The 20,720-nt window shown below is 39.3% G+C and overlaps 1 protein-coding gene across 14 annotated transcripts in view; it reads left to right on the forward strand.

The window, feature by feature from the left end:
- Positions 1 to 20,720, forward strand: part of tacc2 (transforming, acidic coiled-coil containing protein 2) — a 60,919-nt gene that overhangs the window by 6,472 nt on the left and 33,727 nt on the right. For 8 of the 14 annotated variants that reach the window (XM_079636365.1, XM_079636371.1, XM_079636374.1 and 5 more), the window contains exons 1-6: positions 802 to 1,294; positions 4,277 to 4,494; positions 5,559 to 5,687; positions 8,303 to 15,586; positions 16,029 to 16,304; positions 20,057 to 20,314. In XM_079636365.1, the coding sequence (XP_079492491.1) occupies positions 1,130 to 1,294; positions 4,277 to 4,494; positions 5,559 to 5,687; positions 8,303 to 15,586; positions 16,029 to 16,304; positions 20,057 to 20,314 (8,330 nt within the window). In that variant the 5' untranslated portion in view covers positions 802 to 1,129. Of the gene's footprint in view, positions 1 to 801; positions 1,295 to 4,276; positions 4,495 to 5,558; positions 5,688 to 8,302; positions 15,587 to 16,028; positions 16,305 to 20,056; positions 20,315 to 20,720 lie in introns of those variants that run through there. The other 6 variants (XM_079636373.1, XM_079636372.1, XM_079636368.1 and 3 more) reach the window with 2 other exon arrangements.

Below are 20,720 nucleotides of genomic sequence, written 5' to 3' on the forward strand. Positions count from 1 at the left end.
CCATATATGGCCAGCTGAATAGTGCCCTAAAACAATTATAAAACCAGAAAAACCTTGAATGTCAACAAACCTGCTTAGGCTGTTGTACGTAAAAAAAAAAAAAAAAATATATATATATATATATATATATATATTATTATTAGAGAAATAAGATTTGCTTCGGAAAGAATGAATATATAACCAGTTTTTAATTAGTCTTTTTTCTCTAGTTAAGAATCCAAAACATTTTTTTAACATCTTTAAAAACTAAAAAAGTTTTACTACGAAATAGCCTACACTTGTATTAGAAAAATACATTCTCTGAAAACAAGACCTGATATATCAGCACTCACTGCGACATTGTAAAACCATCTTGAGAGATTATATAGAAATGCTTGAGAATATAGGGATTTTTGCAGTGTAACGTGCCACTAGAAAAAGCTCACAAATATTTTATCAGATAAAGAATATTGCAAAAAAAAAATATTATGCAGTAAATCATGAACAACTGCAAAGGTCATGGGGCCTTTGGATATTGTTGTGGACAAAGGGGGGCCTTGCAGTCAAAAAGGTTGAGAACCACTGCATCAGCCTCCGTTTAAAATTCAGCATTATTACGGGGACCCTATAGCAGCCTATAGGGAGTGCCTGTTTATTAATATTATTATTCAACAAATTTGCATTCCGTTTAAAATCATAGAGTTTAAGTGTAGATATATGTTTCTAGTTCACAAAAGCCTCAAAAGTTAGTCTATAATATATTATTCATATATCCCCCCCATACTAGCTGCTATGAGATGGATCTTTGGCCCATTTCCCAGTGTACACCTGCAGCGTGTGCATCAGAGTGCAGTCCTCACTCAGTCCCCCAGCAGGAAGTGACAGAACAGCAGCAGAGCACACATCAGAAGCAGAGAGGGAGGGAGGGATCAGAGGGCAGAAGCGTCATGCTGAACGAGTTACCCGGAGAAGGGGGAGGGATCACTACTCAAGTTGCTCTGTGAGTGTCCTAGACTAGTATGAGATTTCCTAGTACTGCTTCTCAGGAGGAACAGTCTGTCTCACACTTTCAGGGACTAGCAGAGTTCTCTTCTGAAGGGCATGGATCTGTAGCAGGAGAGGTGAAGGGAGCTGAGTCAGGAGTTTGTGGATGAGACAGGAACTTAGGCAGCATGTGTTGCAGCATGTTTATGTCTTTACCCGGCTGAACCAAAACACACACGCACACACACATCTCTGCTCGCGCTCCCTGGGAGTACACAGCGCAGTGGAGCCGCAGCGTTCTCGTGCAAATGTGTGTTCCTCCTTAGACAAGGTGAGTTTGGCAGTTATTTAGTGGCGTTTGACACTGAAAAATCCCTATATTCTCAAGCATTTCCATCTCTCATTTAATCTCTCAAAATCCTTAAAACAAAGATAGTGATCGACTCTCTGATAGTGATTCAGAGAGAGTGTAGGCTATATTTTTTATTTTTTATTGATGTTTACATATTTTATACTCTAAACAAATGAAAAAAGACTAATTAAAAGCTTATTATAAAGTCATTCATTTTACAGTGTAATAGTTGTATTGCTTCTGTATTGATTTGGATTGTTACATGTGTTAGCTGAGTACAGTAATGTGTGCTTCCTGAAGAGGGATAATATTTTGGTCTATTTTATATACTAATTCAAAACTGGACTGCATTTCATATAATTTATGGGTAGTGTGTGTATCCCACCACAACTATGTAGAGGTCAGTCTGCTGTGTTGGGCTTATATGATTGCCATGACAACCAGTAGCCCTGCACAGCCAGGACATGGTAGTTAACAGCAGGGATTTACTGTAGTGGAGGACAATGTGGGCTGTTAAAGAGACAGGGCAAAAGAGACCATATGGGGTCCGCTTTTCAGGACCACTCATGCTGTAGGTCAAAGGACAATGATAGACTGGCTCTTTAAAGGTTGCCTATTTCATATCTGGGGAAGAGATGCCCACATGCAGCTTTAACATTATAAGCACACAGACAAATGTAACTCATCGAGATTGACTTGTTTTAGTTACTGTACGCTCAATTGAGTTTTTTAGGGTTTAGATACAAGTTAACAGCGTATACAGGAAACAGGAAGCCGTGGAACCTGAAACCAACCATGAGAAACAAGATCATAAACAGATAAAGTGTGGTATTATTCTATTAAACTCAAGTGGAGGAGGTGTGAATGAATGTGGTTTTATGCAGCATGAACAAAACTCAATGATTCAATGAAGTAAAGTCATTATTTTATGATTCAAGTATTCGTATTATGTATTTGGCTCATGATTTAACTTATATAATAAGTGTTATAAAAGTTAACGTGTATGATTAAAAATCTAGTGTATTACTCAGTATCTAATTTAAAACTGGAAAAAAAAGTTTTAGGATATTGTTGTTTACAATTTCTAGGTCAGTAATGCCATGTAAACTTTTCACTCAAATTGTTTTATGATAATGTAGTTTATTGGAATAAATAAAAATAAAATAAAAATAAAATAAAATAATAATAAAATAAAGTATTTTTACTATTAGTGGTCCCAAATATCTGTTCCCCAATTGATTTGTTACTTAAAAATGACATCATAATGCCTTGTTTTGTTGTCTGAGGGAGTGTAAACAGATTCTCAGCTTGATGACAGGAATTTTGGAATAGTCTAGCACTGGGTCCACACCGGGGGCTGAGGGAGACTGATTTAGGTATACAGTGATACAGTACAGTGATTGTTCACCGGTGTGTGAAGTGCATCCTGTTCTTCAGAGATTTTGCTGTTTTCTGTTGAAAACCCAGCCGTCTGTCACTACAAATTCTTACTGATATTTGAAACCCTTGTGTTTATTCCAGGTTTGGCAAACCAATTAAAATTCTGAATAAGCTACTGGAAACCGAACCCTTGAGTTTGTCTGGACTTAGATCTGGGAGCTTCATTTGATACTCTGACCTGATTCAAATTGAGTGGTGTTTGTACTCACAAAGGCCTGGGAATGTAGATCAATGTATGAATTCACTCGTGTCTTAAAGCTCGGAGAGAGTATAACACGTAACCTACAGCAGAGGTGGGAATGCATGCGTATATCGAGTGTAAGATGATAAAAACAATGGGTAATGGATGTGGGGCTTCTGTGTAATGCATCTCTAATGTGACCTGTGTTCCAGAGAGCCTGCAACATGATCTTCTTTTGCTGCACAAAGACTTGCCTGTGAATCATGCCGTCGATCAATGAGTGAAATGAGTGTGTGTCTGTGTTTTGAAGGGATAAGATTCTCTTTTACTCTACATAAGAGTTTTTATTATGCAAGGGAGAGACTGAAAATTAAATAAATATCTGTAATTGTCATATCACTAACATCATTTCATAACACAAGGATTTTAGTTTAATATTTTTTTAGAATATAATCCGGCATAAAACCTATGCCAAATAAAATATTTTTGTTATAATATAAATAATATAATATATTAATATATATTTTGACCCCTAACGGGAACAGCCAAACGTCAGAGAAGGAGATTTCTTTGAATGTATAAAGGGGAGTATTTTAAGTAACCACTTAATTTAGTAATTGAAGTAATTTCTTAAATAAGTATGATTCCATTTTTGTATTTCAATTGTCTTGCAGTATGAACAATGCATTCTAAATTTAAACAGTATATGCAAATAAATTCTACATCTAGTAATACTACTTTTATTGTTTTAGTTTGTTTGGCCTGGCCTGGCCCTTTACAGAATGCTCCAGAATGCATTTAATCTTGTAGTTCAGTTGAATGAAGCCATCTTTTTTTCATTTGGAAATCACAATCGCTTATTTTGCCTCATTTGGAAAGAAACAGTAAGCGAATGAATTCTGTGGAAGTTCACTACGAACCTTGAATTACCGTTTTAGTTTACAAGCATATGTTGTGTACGAGCACGTCTGAACTGCAGGGCAAATGAGCATGTCTGAACTTATCCTTAAGGCCTTGCAGATATGTTGGATTCCTTGAAAACATGTTTATTTTTTAAGATTTGTCTAAAAGTACAGATGGCACACTGATAAATGATCAAGGGTGTGTAGTCTAATCACCTCAGCGTTTTATTGACATGGTGGGTGTGTTTTCTTTTTATGTTAAAAGTCAAGCCCTGTACGTGTAAAGAAACATAATCTCGGTTTGAGCGACTAACTTGTTCACTAAGTGGCAAGTAGGCCATTGCAAGTGTGTGCAGCTGGTCTGAGTGATTTACGGATCTCAGATTAAAAACAGATTGCGCCAGTCAGTGCTCTAACTACTTTTATTGCGATTCTCAGGCCGCAGTACACACTGACAAGGTGAGCCCACTGAAGGAAAAGTCTGTCCACACTGATTCCGTCACTGCGGAGCCTCAGGTGCCTGCTGACGAAGAAGAAAAGACACGAAGACAGGAAGAGGAGGATAAAGAGGAGCTAGAGTTTCCTCATGATCTGCTGCCCAGTATAGACCTTGACCTCAGCACTGAGTTCAATCTCACCTGGGGAACCTCACTTAGGTAAGTCTCAACTATTTCTTTCTCCCTCTCACACACACTCATTTACTCGAGAATTTTGTTGAGGAGTAGACCTGTTCTTAGACACTTATCAAGGGGCAAGTTTCAACAGGATGGCTGATTCACACATCTGATGCAAAATTTTCTGCCTTTCAGTTATGTTTTGCATACACATGTCTGGTAAACAAAAAACTTTTTTTGTGTGTGTGTGCAAGTTTTGTACTCTAGAGACAAAAATACAGAGATTTAAAGAAGGGATAATTGTTAATGTGTCTAGTGTAATTAAAGGGATAATTCATCCAAACATGTAATTCCTTTCATTGTTTACTCGCCCTCATATCGTTCTAAATTTGAATGACTTTCAATGGAAGATATTTAAAAAAATGCCACATGCAGGAATTAAATGACTTTAGGGTGAGTAAATGATGATATAATTTTCATTTTTAGGTGAACTATCTTTTTAAGATGCCATTAAATTGTGAGCTCACCTGGGAATTGATGACGCAAAGAATAACGCAAGTTCATATCTGTCTTGAAACTGGAAGCCACAGATTGGATCGGACTCTGACACTCGCACACATTTTTACAATCTTACTCTGTTTCACAATAAGAGCTAAACAAAACACTGGACTTATTCTATAAATATCCTTTCTTATACTCACTTGGCTGGATAAACACAGAGTGAATTCTATTAATCTCTGACTCATTCCTATGGAAAACTTGACTGAATGGACAATTGGCAGGCCTACAAAAGAGCCGCAAACCTTACCAGCTGTTACGGTGGTACAGCCAAGGCACACTCCAGTGACTTTTATTTTACATGATTTTATGGATGTAATGCTAATGAAAATGAAAGGCTTGTTTTTAGACATCATTATTTTACATTATGAATTATATTATTTACACATATATATTCGATTAAATATACATATGGGATACAGCAAGAGTTTGCTGAGAAATCTCTTTCTACTCTTATTAGTCATTTATTCTTTCAAATAATGAGCCTGGTGTTATGAGGCTCAAATATTATGAGGCTCAAATATTTATTTGTGTATGTGTGTGTATAGTTGTGAGCAGGAAAGCTTGGGTGAGATGAAGAATGAGACTGTGGCACTGGGTGGCACTGCCAACCCTCTGCTGGCAGGCCTAGAGCACTACATGGAGGCCAGTCCACCAGTAGTGGGCCTCATGAAGAGGTAACAGAGTAATAATGAAAATGGAGACAGAGAGATACCAGTCTGCTACGGCATAATAAATGGAAATTTTTATTTGGGCCAAAGTTTATTCATGTTTTCATTGATGTAATAGATTTTAGTGAGATCTCTTTTGCTCCATTTTGTGTTCTAGCTGTGGCAATTGATATGTGCTGTGTAAATGGAGTTTCCTCCCAGTAAGCACAAAACTTGTTTATATTTCATTGCATTTTAGTTTATTTAGTTGGTTATTGTTTTAAAAATGTTCGACAAACAGCATAAAGACATAAAAAAAATGGCATAATGAAAACATGACATGTATTTTGTATTTGTATTTAATAAAAGATCAAAACCTAACAGCAACTTTGAGAAAAGAAAAGGAATATATTCGTTATTTAAGTTTATCAAAAATCGATATTTGAATATATCTATATTCAGCACATTTGAATGAAAAAGGCATATGTGTATGAGTAAAATACAACCAGAAATAGCTTACCTTTTAAGGGTAAACGCATAAGCGTCAAAAACAGGTTGGATTTTTTAATAATAAATAAACATTTTATCTTACACCTACATATAAGTATTTTGTAAAAAACATTATCAACCTTTTCACAACTGATGTTTCACAAAACATTTACACCAACGTAGCTGATGTGCTTACTGGGTTGGTGGTCTGTTGAATATGTTTGACTTTACAGTTGGTTGAGCTGGTTTGCTGTGAACTAAACTAGTGTTGTTTTTGGTTGATTTTTGATTGGCCGGCTGAAATGTCTCTTTAACACGCTTGCATGGTGAAAATGTATGGTTTACCACGCTGGATCAATGCACAGCGTGAGAGATTTCCTCCTTAACCGGAAGCCATGTTTGAGTTTGGTGTGTGTATGTTTGCGGTCGTTTCGTGTGTGTGTTCATTTCTTTTTCCTTTTGAGAGAATTATCAACACATTAACAAATCTGGTTGTTATTGCATACAGTACACAGATGGGATCTCCATTCATACTTGACATGTTTTAAGGGTATACTTCATGTTAGTTTATCTTTTAGCTAAATATGGTGATGGTGTATCATGTCAGAGTAAACTGTTTATGTTTATATTTTTATTAATATTTTTTCCGTATCATATTTTTATGCTGAAAGGGCTATAGAAACGCTTAGGCGGAGGGCAGAGGATTGTGGGTATTGAAATGCTGCCTGACAGTGCAGTAGGGAGTGGCTGCAGTTCTGTAATTCATGCAGACATGCAGTATGCCAAAAGGCCTCAGGATTTTAGCATATACAAGCATAAATGCCGTAACTTAAACTGCAGTACAGCTGTCTGACTTTCCAGTTATGCCAGAGAAGAGTTTAAACTTTTTTCTCTCTCCTTGCCTCCTCTGAATGGGAGTGTCAGCTTCCAGTCATAATCATTTACTGAAAAAAGAAAAAGGCTGCGTGGTGAGCCTGTTGTCATCAGCAAGCCAAGCTGGCTGATCACATGACCACTCTGTGGTCCAATAGAAAAACACATGAGGATCTGCTCCCTCATTTGTTTCCATTTGAGGTGAAGGTGATTGATAGATATTTAGTGTAAAATGACAGGCATAAATGTGTTAGCTATGCTGTCTCTGTTCTGTTAATGCCCCTGGAGGCACACAGAGAGAAGAACACTAGGTGAGACAGGCAGTGTGGAGGAAGCATGGTTGTCATACTTTGTTGGGAAGGGATGTTAGTCACTGACTGTGTTTCAGCTCTGGAAACGTGATATAGTCACAGTGATTCACCAGGTTGTATAATATCTGCCGTAATAAGGTTGTTTGCAGGTTTTTTTTTGGCTGGTGCTCTTCTATCATATATATAGCTAGCCACTCATACTAATTACACTACACTAAAAGCATTGATGCATTAACCTTCATTTAAAACGTGATTTATCTGCCAAGTCTATAAGACTTGAGGCTATGAATTCTATGAAGGCTTTTACTTGGCAAAAAAGGCTCTTATTTCAGCTTTTCAAAATTACAATATTTCAGCATCTTGATTATAATCTCAATAAAAATTATACATGATTGCAAGTGATTTATAAAGTTGAAATGAGGAATTGAAGTGGTTTACCCAATGAAAAAATCATGACACTATTTAGTCAAACCTTTTTGATGTGTGCACTGGTAAAAAGCCTTTTATTAAGCAATATTTCATTTATAATCAGTTTTTAAAAGCCTTGTTTTCCAATAAAATTATCTAAACATCCTTAAAATAAAATACATTTACTTGCAAAATTGCTTGATAAAAAGGCTTTTTCAAACTATATTTTGTTTAAAAATAAAGTAATATGCTATTGAGATAAGAAATATAAGCTTAATTCAAGTCATATTCTTATTATCTTATGCACTTATGCTTCTCAAGAAAACTTTTCCTAGTTTTAAGACAACAAACATGTTTTGCAGTGTGTGTGTGTGTGTGTGTGTGTGTGTGTATCTTTAGTTTCTTTTGCTTTTAAAGCACTCAGTTGTGCCCATGCATGAACTCTCTTCCAGTCTCTGGCATGAGGTGACGTGGAGTGCTTTGGCTTGGTGTGGAATAAACAACTGAATGTATCTCAGAGCAGATTTATTCTAATGTCTCTTTTTTGGGGATCGCTGTTAGCTGTGATGGTGACCAAGTTTCTACTGAGACCGCATCGCTGTCCCAGAACCACTTGTCTAGCACACCTCAGCAAGATGTTCCATCTCTCAGTCCTTTGGCTGTCCAGGTGGATTATGAACTCCAGGAAGCTTTAAAAGAATGTGAGGACGAAATGACTGCTTTTGGCATAACCTCCCATGCAGACACATGGACGGCAGGTGATCTGGACAGGGGTTTCTCTTTAGCCCTGCCTAAAAATGATGAGAAAAAGGAACAAACTGAGAAGGCTGAAGTCATAAAGGATTTTGGTTCATCTTCACATAAACCTATCAAATTTCATGAAGATTGCCATGAAAATGGAGCACACAAAAATGACTCCTCGGCAGGTGAAGAGGGGGTGTTTAGCTTCAGAGATTATGTTCTAGGAAAAAAGCTAACTGATACTTGTACAGCTGGAGCTAAGGATGTCACAAACATCAAGGATATAACAGAAAACCACAGTGCGGAAGCTAGCCAGCTGTCAGAGGCAGAACAGCACAAAAAATCAGAGATAGAGACAAAAATAGACACAGCTGAGAACATAGCTGGCCAACAAACAACACATAGCGTATGGACAGGTACACAAACAACATCAGAGATGGATACAGCAAAGGAAACCGTTACCCAGGATCAATCAATACTAGATATCTGCTCTTCGAAATACACCCTGGAGGGTGAGAGCACACAAGATGAAAACAAAATAAATTTTATAGCACACACAAATCCGAGAGAAACCGGAGTACTTCAAGAGTTAAATCCTGTGATCGAAGAAGTCACCAGTTCTGCAAAAGCTACACAGATGAAAATAGAGATGCATAGTCAGTTAATTAGTGATTTACTGGCATGCCAATCCCCCCATATGGATAAACATGCTGGTCATACGTTACACTTAGAAGCTAAAATAAGCTTACAACCAAACACACAAAAACAGGTGGAGTCAGGGACACAGCAGCAGATAAGTGGACAGATAGAAACAAACACAAAAGTAGGATCAAGCCTTGAGCATCAAAGACCAGAATTAGGACTCTCAGAACAGCTGAGTCCTGAGGGTAAACAATTGATCTGCTCCCCACCTCCAGAACCCAAGGCTCACCAAGCTCATTTTTCACTGGCTGAGGCTCCACCTGCCCTGATACAGCACCCTCCACAGGGGCCTGAGCAACATGATGACCAGGATCAGACAGATGGACCCTACAAATCAATATCAGAAGGTGAAACCATACACCACAACCACTGTATGACAGAGGAAATAAAACATGAGAAAAATGTGTCTGATGCATCTGCTGTTTTGATTGATTTCGGCCAAGCTAAAACAGCCCCTGAACATGAGCCCGAAGGGAGATATGACTTAGAGACATGTCCACTGGAGCCGGAGAATAGACCTTCTTTAGGCAGTGGAGCTGACGCAAATGCAGCACTGTGGGGGAATTCACACTCTCTGAATCGAACCGGTGCAGAAAAAGAGGAGGAAGAGAGTGCCCTTGAACTGGCTTCAGCAGAGTCTGCTGCCTCCACATTGCTACAAACACCCACGATGCCAGAAATGATAGAAAGTGAGGGAGAGAAGAAGAGAGATGATGCGTTCCAAAGTGTCGCAATAATAGTACAAGCAGCAGAGAGAGAATCGACAGTGCTGGAAGCGGATGAGTCTCCAAGCTCACAGGGAACATTAACTGAAATTACGGCTGAACAGGGACGGCAATGCACCTCAGTAATCTTTCCAAAGATTAAGTGCTCACCTGTTCCGAAAGAGGAGGCGATTGAGGAGAGCTGTGGCAACGAAATGCCACACAACTCGACAGAGAGCGAGGGGAAGGGAGGGGGTCTGCCGATCGCACTCTCCCCAGCTGGAAACAAGGATACAGGCACGGTTGACACAGAGGACAAAGCTCTGGTCACATATTCCTCTCCTGGCGTCCTTGGAACATGTGACTGGAAGGTGGGGAGTTCCCGATCAAAGCAGAGAAAGGGAGAGAGTGAAGAGGAGGGGAAAGAGACGAGCGAAGGAGGAGCACAGAACGCAGCACATGCCGGCAGTGTGTCACGGACAGAGACCGCAACCGAGACGTGTCCATCCCCCGGCATCACAGCATCACTAGCGGCGACACAAGACGAGAGTGACCTCATCCTTCCTGTCACAGCAGGCACAGCCCGGTTTCCTCTGACCATCAACAGAATAAACGACTGCGTCTCCATCAGCCCACCCCCTCCTCTTTCCCACATAAATTCTACAGAGACAGAAACGGAGAGAGAGGAAGCGGCTAATCTGAATCCAAGCCCAAGTGCACCAGGAGCAGAATTGCTTGGCAGTGATAAATCATTTCCGCCAGCATTTTCTTTGGAAAACGAATGCCTCGCTGCGCAAGCCAACAATCAACAGGTACAGAGCTCTTCACAAACTAGAACCACAAGCTGTGACACATCCATCAAGACAGAAACACCGCAACAAAAACAAGAAACAACTCCTACAAGTGAAGACACATCTCTATCAACTAAGCTACAAGTGAACATGAGGGATATCGCTGGAAGTTGTACCAAGGTGGAACGGTCTCCAAAAGGTATGCGGAGCTCTTTTGAGGACCAAAAGGATACAGCGCTGAAAGGACAAATGACTGAATGTGCCTCTCTGCCTCCACTGATGGTATTTGAAAGTCTACGACACCCGGTAAAAGAAACTAGCTTTAACTTTAAAGGTTTTCTCACCATCAACAACAAACCAGAAATAGAAAAGGAAAAATCCAGTGCATTAAAAGAACCTACTGCTTTTGACGAAGGAGGTATAGAGGAAAGAAATTGGAAGCAAAAAAAAGTGGAACAAGTGGAAACGACATATAAAGGGTCAAAGGACTACAGAGAAACGACCAGCACATCTCAAGAGCAGGGTGAGACTACTGTAAAACTTGAAGAACATGTTAATGTAAAAATGGGTGGTTGTGAAGAAGGTACAAAAGTGATAGATGAAACTGATGTTAACAAAAAAAATCCTGTTATATTTTCATCACTGTCAGCTGCAGATGAGACCACCAGTGTTACGGAAACAAAGGATGTTGTTAATGAAATTCTGGAAGAAACTGAAGCAATTAAACAGAACCAAGAATATAAAGAGTCTTTGAATGTTACTCCGATCAGTACAAATGATACAGATGAGTCAGCGTCCACTGAGAAGAATAGTGTTTTACTACAGGACGTTTCTCTACAAGAGGGTCGTAACAGCATTCCTGCTGTGGATGGTGAGCGGGCTGATATTGCTGTGTCTGAAGGAGTTGAACAGAGACATATAGAAATGCTATTTGGCAGCAAGGAAAGGCTGAATGAAGAAACTGACAAAACAAAGGGATGTGGGTTACCTGAAGCAGATGATATAGAAGTAATAAGTCCAAGTAATTCAAATAATTTTGTGAATGACAGTGAAGAGCATGAGTTATGCATAGAAAAATACACACATGAAGAGGAGTCACAGGTAAAAACCAGCTCCATGTCTCCTCCAGCAGCAGCCCCAGACACAGACAGCATGTGTCCTTGCACTCAACCAGACAAGAAAATCAACACAGAGCATCTTACTACAACCTCAGAGGTGCCACTCCTGTCAAAAGCTGATAAGTGTGCTGACATGCTGACCTATCAGACAGAATCACAGTTTAGTGGTGAAATAATGAAAAGTGATGCAGTGGATGCTGGAGACACAACAGTCCCCTCTCTTCCTGCAGCGGAAACTATAGTACCAGCACAAAGTGATCTTTCCTTAACCACCAAACAAAGCACTAACAGTGATGCCAGAGATGTGTCTGTCATTGTACTAAAGGCTCCAGGCCCAATGCTGAGTCACTCTGAGTCCATTAATGACTGTGATATTGCTGTAGCAGGAACCGGGGAGCATTGCAGTGTGAACCTTGTGTGCAAGTCTGATACACAGATTGTAAATAATAGTGCAGACAAAACTAATCAACAGTCAGATGTAAATGAAGACATGTTAAGACAACAAAATGCAGATGATCCGCCCTACACTGTTGGTGTCTCCGCACAGGAAATTGCAGCATCATCTGGGTCCCTTCTGCTCACAACTGACAGACCAGAACAGGCAGGTTGTTCACCGCTAGTTTCAAAAAAACCAGATATTGTTGTACATGCAAAGATGAAAGAGAATGAAGCATCTAATGGCACTGTAGAATTTGATATTGGTCAAAAAGGGAAGAGAGAAGGACATGTAAATTCTAAACATGAAAATGATTTATGCAATGTACCTACAAATGTTACAACAAACAATGTGTTAAATAATGAAGACAAATCTGATCACAACAAGGAGAGTGTGAAGGAACCTGAAGAAGAATCCAGTGCAAACAATGAAACTAGTGCCTCTCAGGAAGAAGGGAATGAACAAAAAAATGGGAAGCAGGACGAAAGAAAGGAACAAGAAGAAATGGCTTTTAGGGAGCAGAAGGACAGCAGAGTAGAAACAAATAACTCTGAAGCATCTTGTGTTGATGATATGGTTAATTCTCAATCTGCTTTGACAACACAGAGTCCTAATGATTTATGCAATGTACCTACAAATGTTACAACAAACAATGAGTTAAATAATGAAGACAAATCTGATCACAACAAGGAGAGTGTGAAGGAAACTGAAGAAGAATCCAGTGCAAACAATGAAACTAGTGCCTCTCAGGAAGAAGGAAATGAACAGAAAAATGGGAAGCAGGACAAAAGAAAGGAACAAGAAGAAATGGCTTTTAGGGAGCAGAAGGACAGCAGAGTGGAAACAAATAACTCTGAAGCATCTTGTGTTGATGATATGGTTCATTCTCAATCTGCTTTGACAACACAGAGTCCTAATGATGACATCAAATGTGATTCGCTCCTGATGCACTTACGGGGTGATGCACTTCTAACTGAAGAACCTGTTCAACATGTGTCTATAGACAATGTAAGAATTAATAAAGATGTATCCGAAGAGTTCAGGCAGGTGATGGGAGGAGAGCAAAACAATGAGTGTGTGAAAGAAAATGAGAGACACAATGTAAAATCTGTCACAGAAAAGGACAGCAAAGAAAGGACAAATACCCCTGAAGAACAGGATAAGACTGCTGCAAAAGAAATGTTTGATCAAACACAAGGAGAGAACCAGACATTAATAAATCACTTCAAGTTATCAGGAGAAGAAAAAATATTAAATGAAACCATTCCAAGAGGAAAATTGCAGTCTAGTTTTGTGCCTGATCCTGATTTAACCTCTAAAGGGATTATAGAAGTGGTTTTGGGTTGTAGAGGGGCACCAACTGAAAAATCTCCTCCAATCATTGATCAGACCCTGTCTGCAGTGGTGAATGCTTTTCCTGAGAGAGACCACACGCAAGATCTGAAGGCCTTGAGCCAGTCAGATTTGGTATTTTCACAATCCCAAGAGCTTCAGCAGCAACATAAGTTTGTGAGTGCCCCAGAAGCAGTATTAAGTGTGGGTAAAAGCAATGGTTTAGAAAATGCTGAGACCAATAATCATGCAGATGCTGAGGCAAGTGAAACGCAAGAGAAGGTGATGGTTTATTGTAGTGTAGAGGCTCAAGATTCCCTAAACAGCACATCAGAGAGTGCCATACTGGTGGGGGGCAATGACAAAGATGTTGCTGTGTACAATGCATGTCCACAGAATGAAGTGCAGAGGATGCAAAAAATAGATCTTAGTGGTGGGAATTTTCCTGTTTGTGTCGAAAGTATTTCAAGTGAAATTCAAACACAGCCGGCTCCTGACTTGTCTGTCACAGCACTGTCAGCTTCTGAAACTTCAGTAGTGAAAAAGATTATAGAGGCCACAGAGGCAAAAGAGCCTTCAATCTCAGCATCACATGAAAGTGTGAGTAAACATGCAGAATGTACCAAATCACAGACTAGTGTGGACGAGCATGGAAATGTGTTGGATGAAATCCTTGACACCAAGAAAGGCTCAGAACTTCCTATAAATTACTCAAGTGAATTCTCTGTGCTTCCCAGCCTCTCACACCATGCAGCAGGACAAACAACAAATGAGAAATATTTTGGTTCTGTTACCCCTGGAGACATTGAAAACACTGAGATCCGACCTGATTCAATGAATGATATTGCACAGATGTCTCCTGCAGGAACTTCCCAACTTCAGCAAGCGGAAGAGTTAGTTTTTCAGCCCTCTGATAGTCAGCTCTCCACCACATCCACTTTTTCTGCTTCTGTGCTCCAGGAAAGTATTAAAGAGGACAAAGAGATAAGTGTGGATCATGCTTCTAAAGATGCAGTAGAGTCCAATGCTCCTAATTCCTCTCAGCAATCTGAGACAGCCGCCTGGAGGATGGAGCAGCTTAATAAGCATTTGTCAGAGCAATTCCCAGTCCGTACCCAAAACACAGAGGAGCAGGATACACAGTGTTCTGAACAGCAGCTCATGCAGTCACAACATGTAAGAACTTGTTCAGGCTCTGAAAACACAATCAGTACTATGAAAGCAGAAGACACTGTTTCAAATGACAGACAACAGCCAGAAGGAATTCAAGAAAAGATAAGTGAACATACAGAGGATGAAGCAGAGAATAAGACAGTTGAAAAAGAATGCATAGAGATGTCCAAAAAGGCTGAAACTAAGTATTCAGAGTCTGCAGTGAAAGAAAGCATATCCAAGGAAAACCAAAGCAAGCTGGAGGAGCACTCTTTATCTTCCCCTGCTGAAGCAATAGTCGGTAATGTAGACCAGCCAATAGAGGAAGTCACTGATGGGACACTGATATCTGAAATGAAAAAGGATGTGTCATTGTTATACCCTGAGACAGCTGTCTACTTGGTGACTGACCCCCAGGATTCCCTCCAGCCCCCTCTCACAGTCAATCAACAGTCTAGTCAGCAGCCCACCAAGTCTTTCATTCAAACTTTATGTGAAACTGTCACAGATACATCAAAAGGTAGCAGCAAGCAAAATCCTGACATAGCAGATAGCTATTGTGGAGACATAGAATCGCTTCTTACTGAAAAAGCAATACTAAAAGATGACAGTGAAGTTAGTGAAGAGGAAGTCCGCAAGGTGTCAGAATCTGCAGATGTGTTGCTGGGTTCAGACCCAGGAACCGTTCAGGTATCACCGGTTAAAGAGAGTACAGATAGACAAGACCTAAGTGTAGTCTTTGTACCTGAGAGGTCAGTCAACTCTTCTGAAAGTTCTGATTGGCTCAGAGCTATGAAGGAAGCAGCCTCCATATCTCAGATCATTCAAGAGCACAGAGATGAGACTACCTGTGGAGCTACAGAAAACAGGTACTTTTCAAATCGATGTGTTTTTTTATTTTTTATGAGAGAGTGAGGGAAAGTGACTTTGTTGCACTCACAGAAATGTCAAAATAAATGTTGTGGTTTTCATTGACACACACAGATACAAATAAAAAAAATTATTAAGAAAATTGTATCACAGAACCTGGAATATAATTTCATCATAGATGTAAACTAGTGTTTTATGATTGTGTGATGTTTTGTGTGAAAAGCCCATTATCTCCTGAGAGTGACCTCAACAGTGACATCAACTCGTGCCCTTTAGGGCAAGAAAGAATCCTTTCATACCCACGTACAAACACACACTGGGCTTCTCATATTTGAGCGCAACACATACACTTGCATGCATACAGGCTTTAAGACGTTTGCATTGAGACAAACAGTAAGCATAATTTATTCATCTGCTCTTTCTGTTTATTTTTCTTTCCAGACCATTTGAGACCCTCGATTCGCCTCAGGCTGAACTAGAATTCCGAACCCCAACTGAGGAATATTTCCCCCCTGCTCCTGATGACAGTTTCCCCCCTGCTCCTGAGGAGAGTTTGCCCTTTGCTACTGAGGAGAGTTTTCCCACTGCGCCCGAGGAGAGTTTTCCCACTGCGTCCGAGGAGAGTTTTCCCACTGCGTCCGAGGAGAGTTTTCCCATTGCGCCTGAGGAGAGTTTTCTCCCTGTTACCGAGCAGCAAGAAGAACAAGAAGACTGCAGGTGAGACTTTATACACCTTATGCACTTTCATTGGTTTGTTATTCAATCCACTATTACAAACCACACAGGAATGTGAATTACTATTTTAGGACACAGGATGTAAAAATAATGCTGTTTAGGTCCAGGGAATAACATTATTGGTAGAAGGGTCATGCAGTGCAGTTGGGGGCATCAATTTTATTTTAATTTTTTAAATAAATGTCTGTGTTTGATGTTTGTCTAGATGGTCTAAATTGGACATATGTGATGGATTCTGTCTATTTCATTGCTTAAATTAAACATTTTGCTATGTGGGTGTTCAAAGATCTATTTGTTGAATTGTTTTTAAAGAACAGGTTTAACATCAATGAGCATCGTACTTGGCTTCCTTTAGGTGACTTTTCTTGATCTCTCTCGTTTTGATAGCACACTCCCTCTCTTCATTCTATATCTGCTCTGTTGCAGCAGCCACAACAGATGAAAGTGGAGCACTTGGTGCTTGTCAGTCAAAGATTTTAGCCTCATTTAGAAAGACACGTGGGAGCCAGAGAGACAGAAAGATAAAAGGAAAGAGAGAGTGGTGGACAAAATGATAAAGAATGAAAATGAGGGGAAAGAAGAGAGACAAGCTTTGACTGTGTGCCTTTGACCCAGTATTCATGAGCACCCCAGACTTTGTTACTTGAGACAGATGTGGACTAAAGGAATTTTGCCTGTATCTGTCAGTATGTGTGTCCATGCACATGTCTTGCTAAAGCATGCATATGTGTTTGCTATTTGCACCAACGCCCTCACATGAGGTCATACCAAGAGGTCTGTCAGTCTGAAACAAAAGCCATCGTTCAGGGCAGCTCCAGTTGAGAATATTAGCCTACTCGGTCGGTGTGAATAGATAGATAGATATATAGATAGATACTCACAAGAGACTGAGAGAAAGGGAGAGAGATAGGGAGAAATAAAAGAGAGAGGGAGTGTAAAGTGGCTGCCTGAGGAATTTTGAGTGGCTTGCCTAAAAGAATAGTCGCACACTTTACTTTGGGTGCTGATCTCGGGTGAGTTCTATACTGTCCTTTGCTGTTTCAAAAATGTTTTTCTCTTTTGATTTGACTAATAGTGGAAGTTGCTGAAGAATACAGGCTTATGGGTATTTGGAGAGATGCTAATTACAGATGGTTTGTGATGATCTCACTGAATAGATGGGGGGAGGGTCAGTAGGAAGACAGGGAGGAAAGGAAGTGTGTTGTGAAGTCTCTCTTTATGTCTCTCAAATTTGCTGGCTTGCTCACGCTTTGTTTTGACAGCATCAGACAACTGATGATATTGATTTGCTTAGTGTTGACAGAAGGTTAAATTCCGTTATTGTAAGGAATGAAGTAGATTACACAGGACTTTATGGTTGCAGTCAAGATACCTTTGCTCTTGGTAATGTGAGATAAACATTTGTAAAAACCTTGTGTCACTGCTAGACCTGTTTTTAGACTTGAACCGATAAAATGCTAATACATATAGTTTGTGGCATGTGAATTTACTCTATTGAATTTTGGAATAATTAGAGATGGTGTTTTGAACTATATGTGGCTTTTGAGGGTTTGTACAGTATATAAAGAAATTACATTGCACAACTATTGCCTGAAGTTTATAGTCAGATGTTTTAGGCTAACTACCAACTTTCCACATCTATGAGCTTATATTATCTTGTTAAGGTAACTGTGCCAATTTTAATAAAAGCTTGAGCAGGTACCATTTAGTTAAAGCTCTTAGGTTTCCCTTCAGAGGAAACCAGATAGCTTATTTTCTGTATTATTTAGGAAGCTGCAAATTTTTCTAAAAACAGCTGAATGGAAACACAGCAATGTTATATAAAATTACTACAATATCCAGCTGACTGCATTTGTATTGAATTAAAATGTAAGGTTAAGTTTATTTGAGAGCTCATGCTAATTTTTATAGTGCCTACCACACAATTTCCATTATAGGTAGGTAGGTTGCATACAACAGGATTCTGTGTTTCCAACTTTCACACATTTTATATAGGGCAGCTGAAAACGTTTCCAAACCGTTCCATGAAATTTGGATGGATTGTTCCTTATTCCACATTTGAGGGTTCAATTCAATCTATTTTGAATCCAATTGTAATTTTACATCTAAAGTGAATGAATGTTTCTGTGTGGATGCAAAAGCTCCCGAGAGACAGACAGAGAGAGAGAGAGAGAGAGAGAGAGAGAGGTAGGGGTTGGCTTGGAAACTTTATGATGCGTGACTAGAGCTAAGCAACAGTTACCATGGCAACAAGTGTTATATCCATAGCAGTTATTTTGAGTTAATGAAACAATTATTTTAAGGAAGCTTTTAAAAGAGGTGCTTAGTCAAAATGTTTAACAATTTTACATTATAAAACAAGACCATAGCCCCTAATACTACTTTAATTATGCTTTAAATATTGCTGTCAGTAAGTTTGATGGAGTGTGTCTGTGAAAAGGCTGTATGGTGGCTACGCTAACAGTAGTGACGTTGTTATTTTTTTGGCTGGTAAAACGGCAGCTCCCTCCTGCTGCCTTTATTTTCTGCAGTCTGTTTGCTATTAAAAACCCTGTCTGGACCTATTCCTATGGACACAGCTGCTCCTGGGAGACCAGATTGTGTGTTTGGGCTCTTTCTATTAACTCTGATGCATTATAAACCTTGTTGTGTACATTAAAGTTGTGTTTTGTGGCCATGTTGTCTAGCATGCAATCTCCCACTATAAGAGTAGGCCCGATTAGAGGGCAATTCTGCTAACTGTCTACAGCTGTTACTGAAAGGATAGCGCAATGCTAAGTACAGTTGTTTAAGCAGTGTGGTGGAGTGAGTTGTATTTTTAGGATGTGACATGAGGCACACCCCTTGATAGGAGCAGCTGAAGGGCTGTCTGCTGCTCTGCCTGTTGGATTAAGTTTTGTTTGTGATATTGCTCAGCTATTGCCATTTTTCCCTGCCAAGAGTTTAGTAGGAGTGATATAACGTTATGTTATTTATTATTGTAAGAACAATTATACAATGTAAATATATATACAATTATAAATCAATCAGTGGTCTTGAGGTCGGTAAGATTTAAAAAAAATTATTTAAGCATCTTATGCTCACCGAGGCTGCATAAAAAAACAACAACAAAAAAACCTAGAAATACAGTAAAAATAGTAATATTGTCAAATATTATTCCAGCTTAAAATAACTGTTTTCTATTTTATTATGTTTTAAAATGTAACTTATCCCAATGATGACACAGCTGGATTTTCAGTTTTCAGCCATTACTCCAGTCTTTAGTAGTCACACTGAATGAAACCTTTATATATTTTTATCCAGGATTTGATGAATAGACAGTTCATCAAGATATTCAAATAAACAGATTTGAAATATAAATAATTTGTATCATTAAAAATGTATTTACTGTTACTTTTAAATTAATGCATCCTTGTTGAATAAAAGTACACTTTTTTTTAAACTGACCCCAAGCTTTTTGTAGATTTTATTTTATTTATTTTTTGTTGTTCCAATTTTGTTACATTTTGGGAGTCATTGTTTAAAAATTATGAAATATTAATAACAATAATATATATGTATATATATATAATCTGAGATGTGCGATCAGATTCTTATTGCTACTATTATACTATAATAATGGTTTTTACATGAACCATTTTATAGGTGACACTGCTTCTCTCCTTTACCCTGTCCTGTGTGCGTTTGCATGTGTTTTTGTGGTGTTAATGTTTGGACATGTATGTGTTGTTCAGGCCCCCTCTGATAAAAGCTGCTGAGAGGAGTGAGCCTGTCGCCTGTCCCTCATCACCCCCACCACAGCACAGCATTGCTCCTGCCCTCCCTGCCCACCTTCTGCAGGACACAGTCGAGTTCCCCACCCCACCCCCTACCCCTCCGGACAGGGCTGCCCCTGAGCCTCACACCCTTCCTCCTGCTCCTTCTGATCCACCTGAGACTCCCCCTCTGCCTCCTCAAATCCAACAGCTCCAGCACTCTGAACCTTCAGCAAGGTAGGATATAATAATTTACCCAGTGTGCTAACTGTTTAACAGTATACCGTGTTTTTCTTCTTTAAAAGATTGTTAGAATGCCACAACTTCAGAGATGATGTTTTACTCAAATTCAGTTTCTATTGTTTTTGCTTCGTGTTTATTGTAAAGTACCTTCATGGTTTGAGGCAATGAGGACACATGTTTTTACCAGTTATATTCCCTTCTTGTTTGGGTTATGAACATTGATTTAGATTCATCTGACTTTTAAGATCAGTAACATCACTTTACGTCTGGAGGACTTTGCTGATTGTGCTGATAAGAATAGCAGTGATGATCCTGAGGGATTTGTGCCACACACAGGATGTAGAGTATGTACAGTACTGTACACTGACTAGTACCTCAATACACGCTGCGTTACTGTGTA

This window comes from Phoxinus phoxinus (genome assembly GCF_949152265.1).
Source record: "Phoxinus phoxinus genome assembly, chromosome: 14".
NCBI lineage: Eukaryota > Metazoa > Chordata > Actinopteri > Cypriniformes > Leuciscidae > Phoxinus > Phoxinus phoxinus.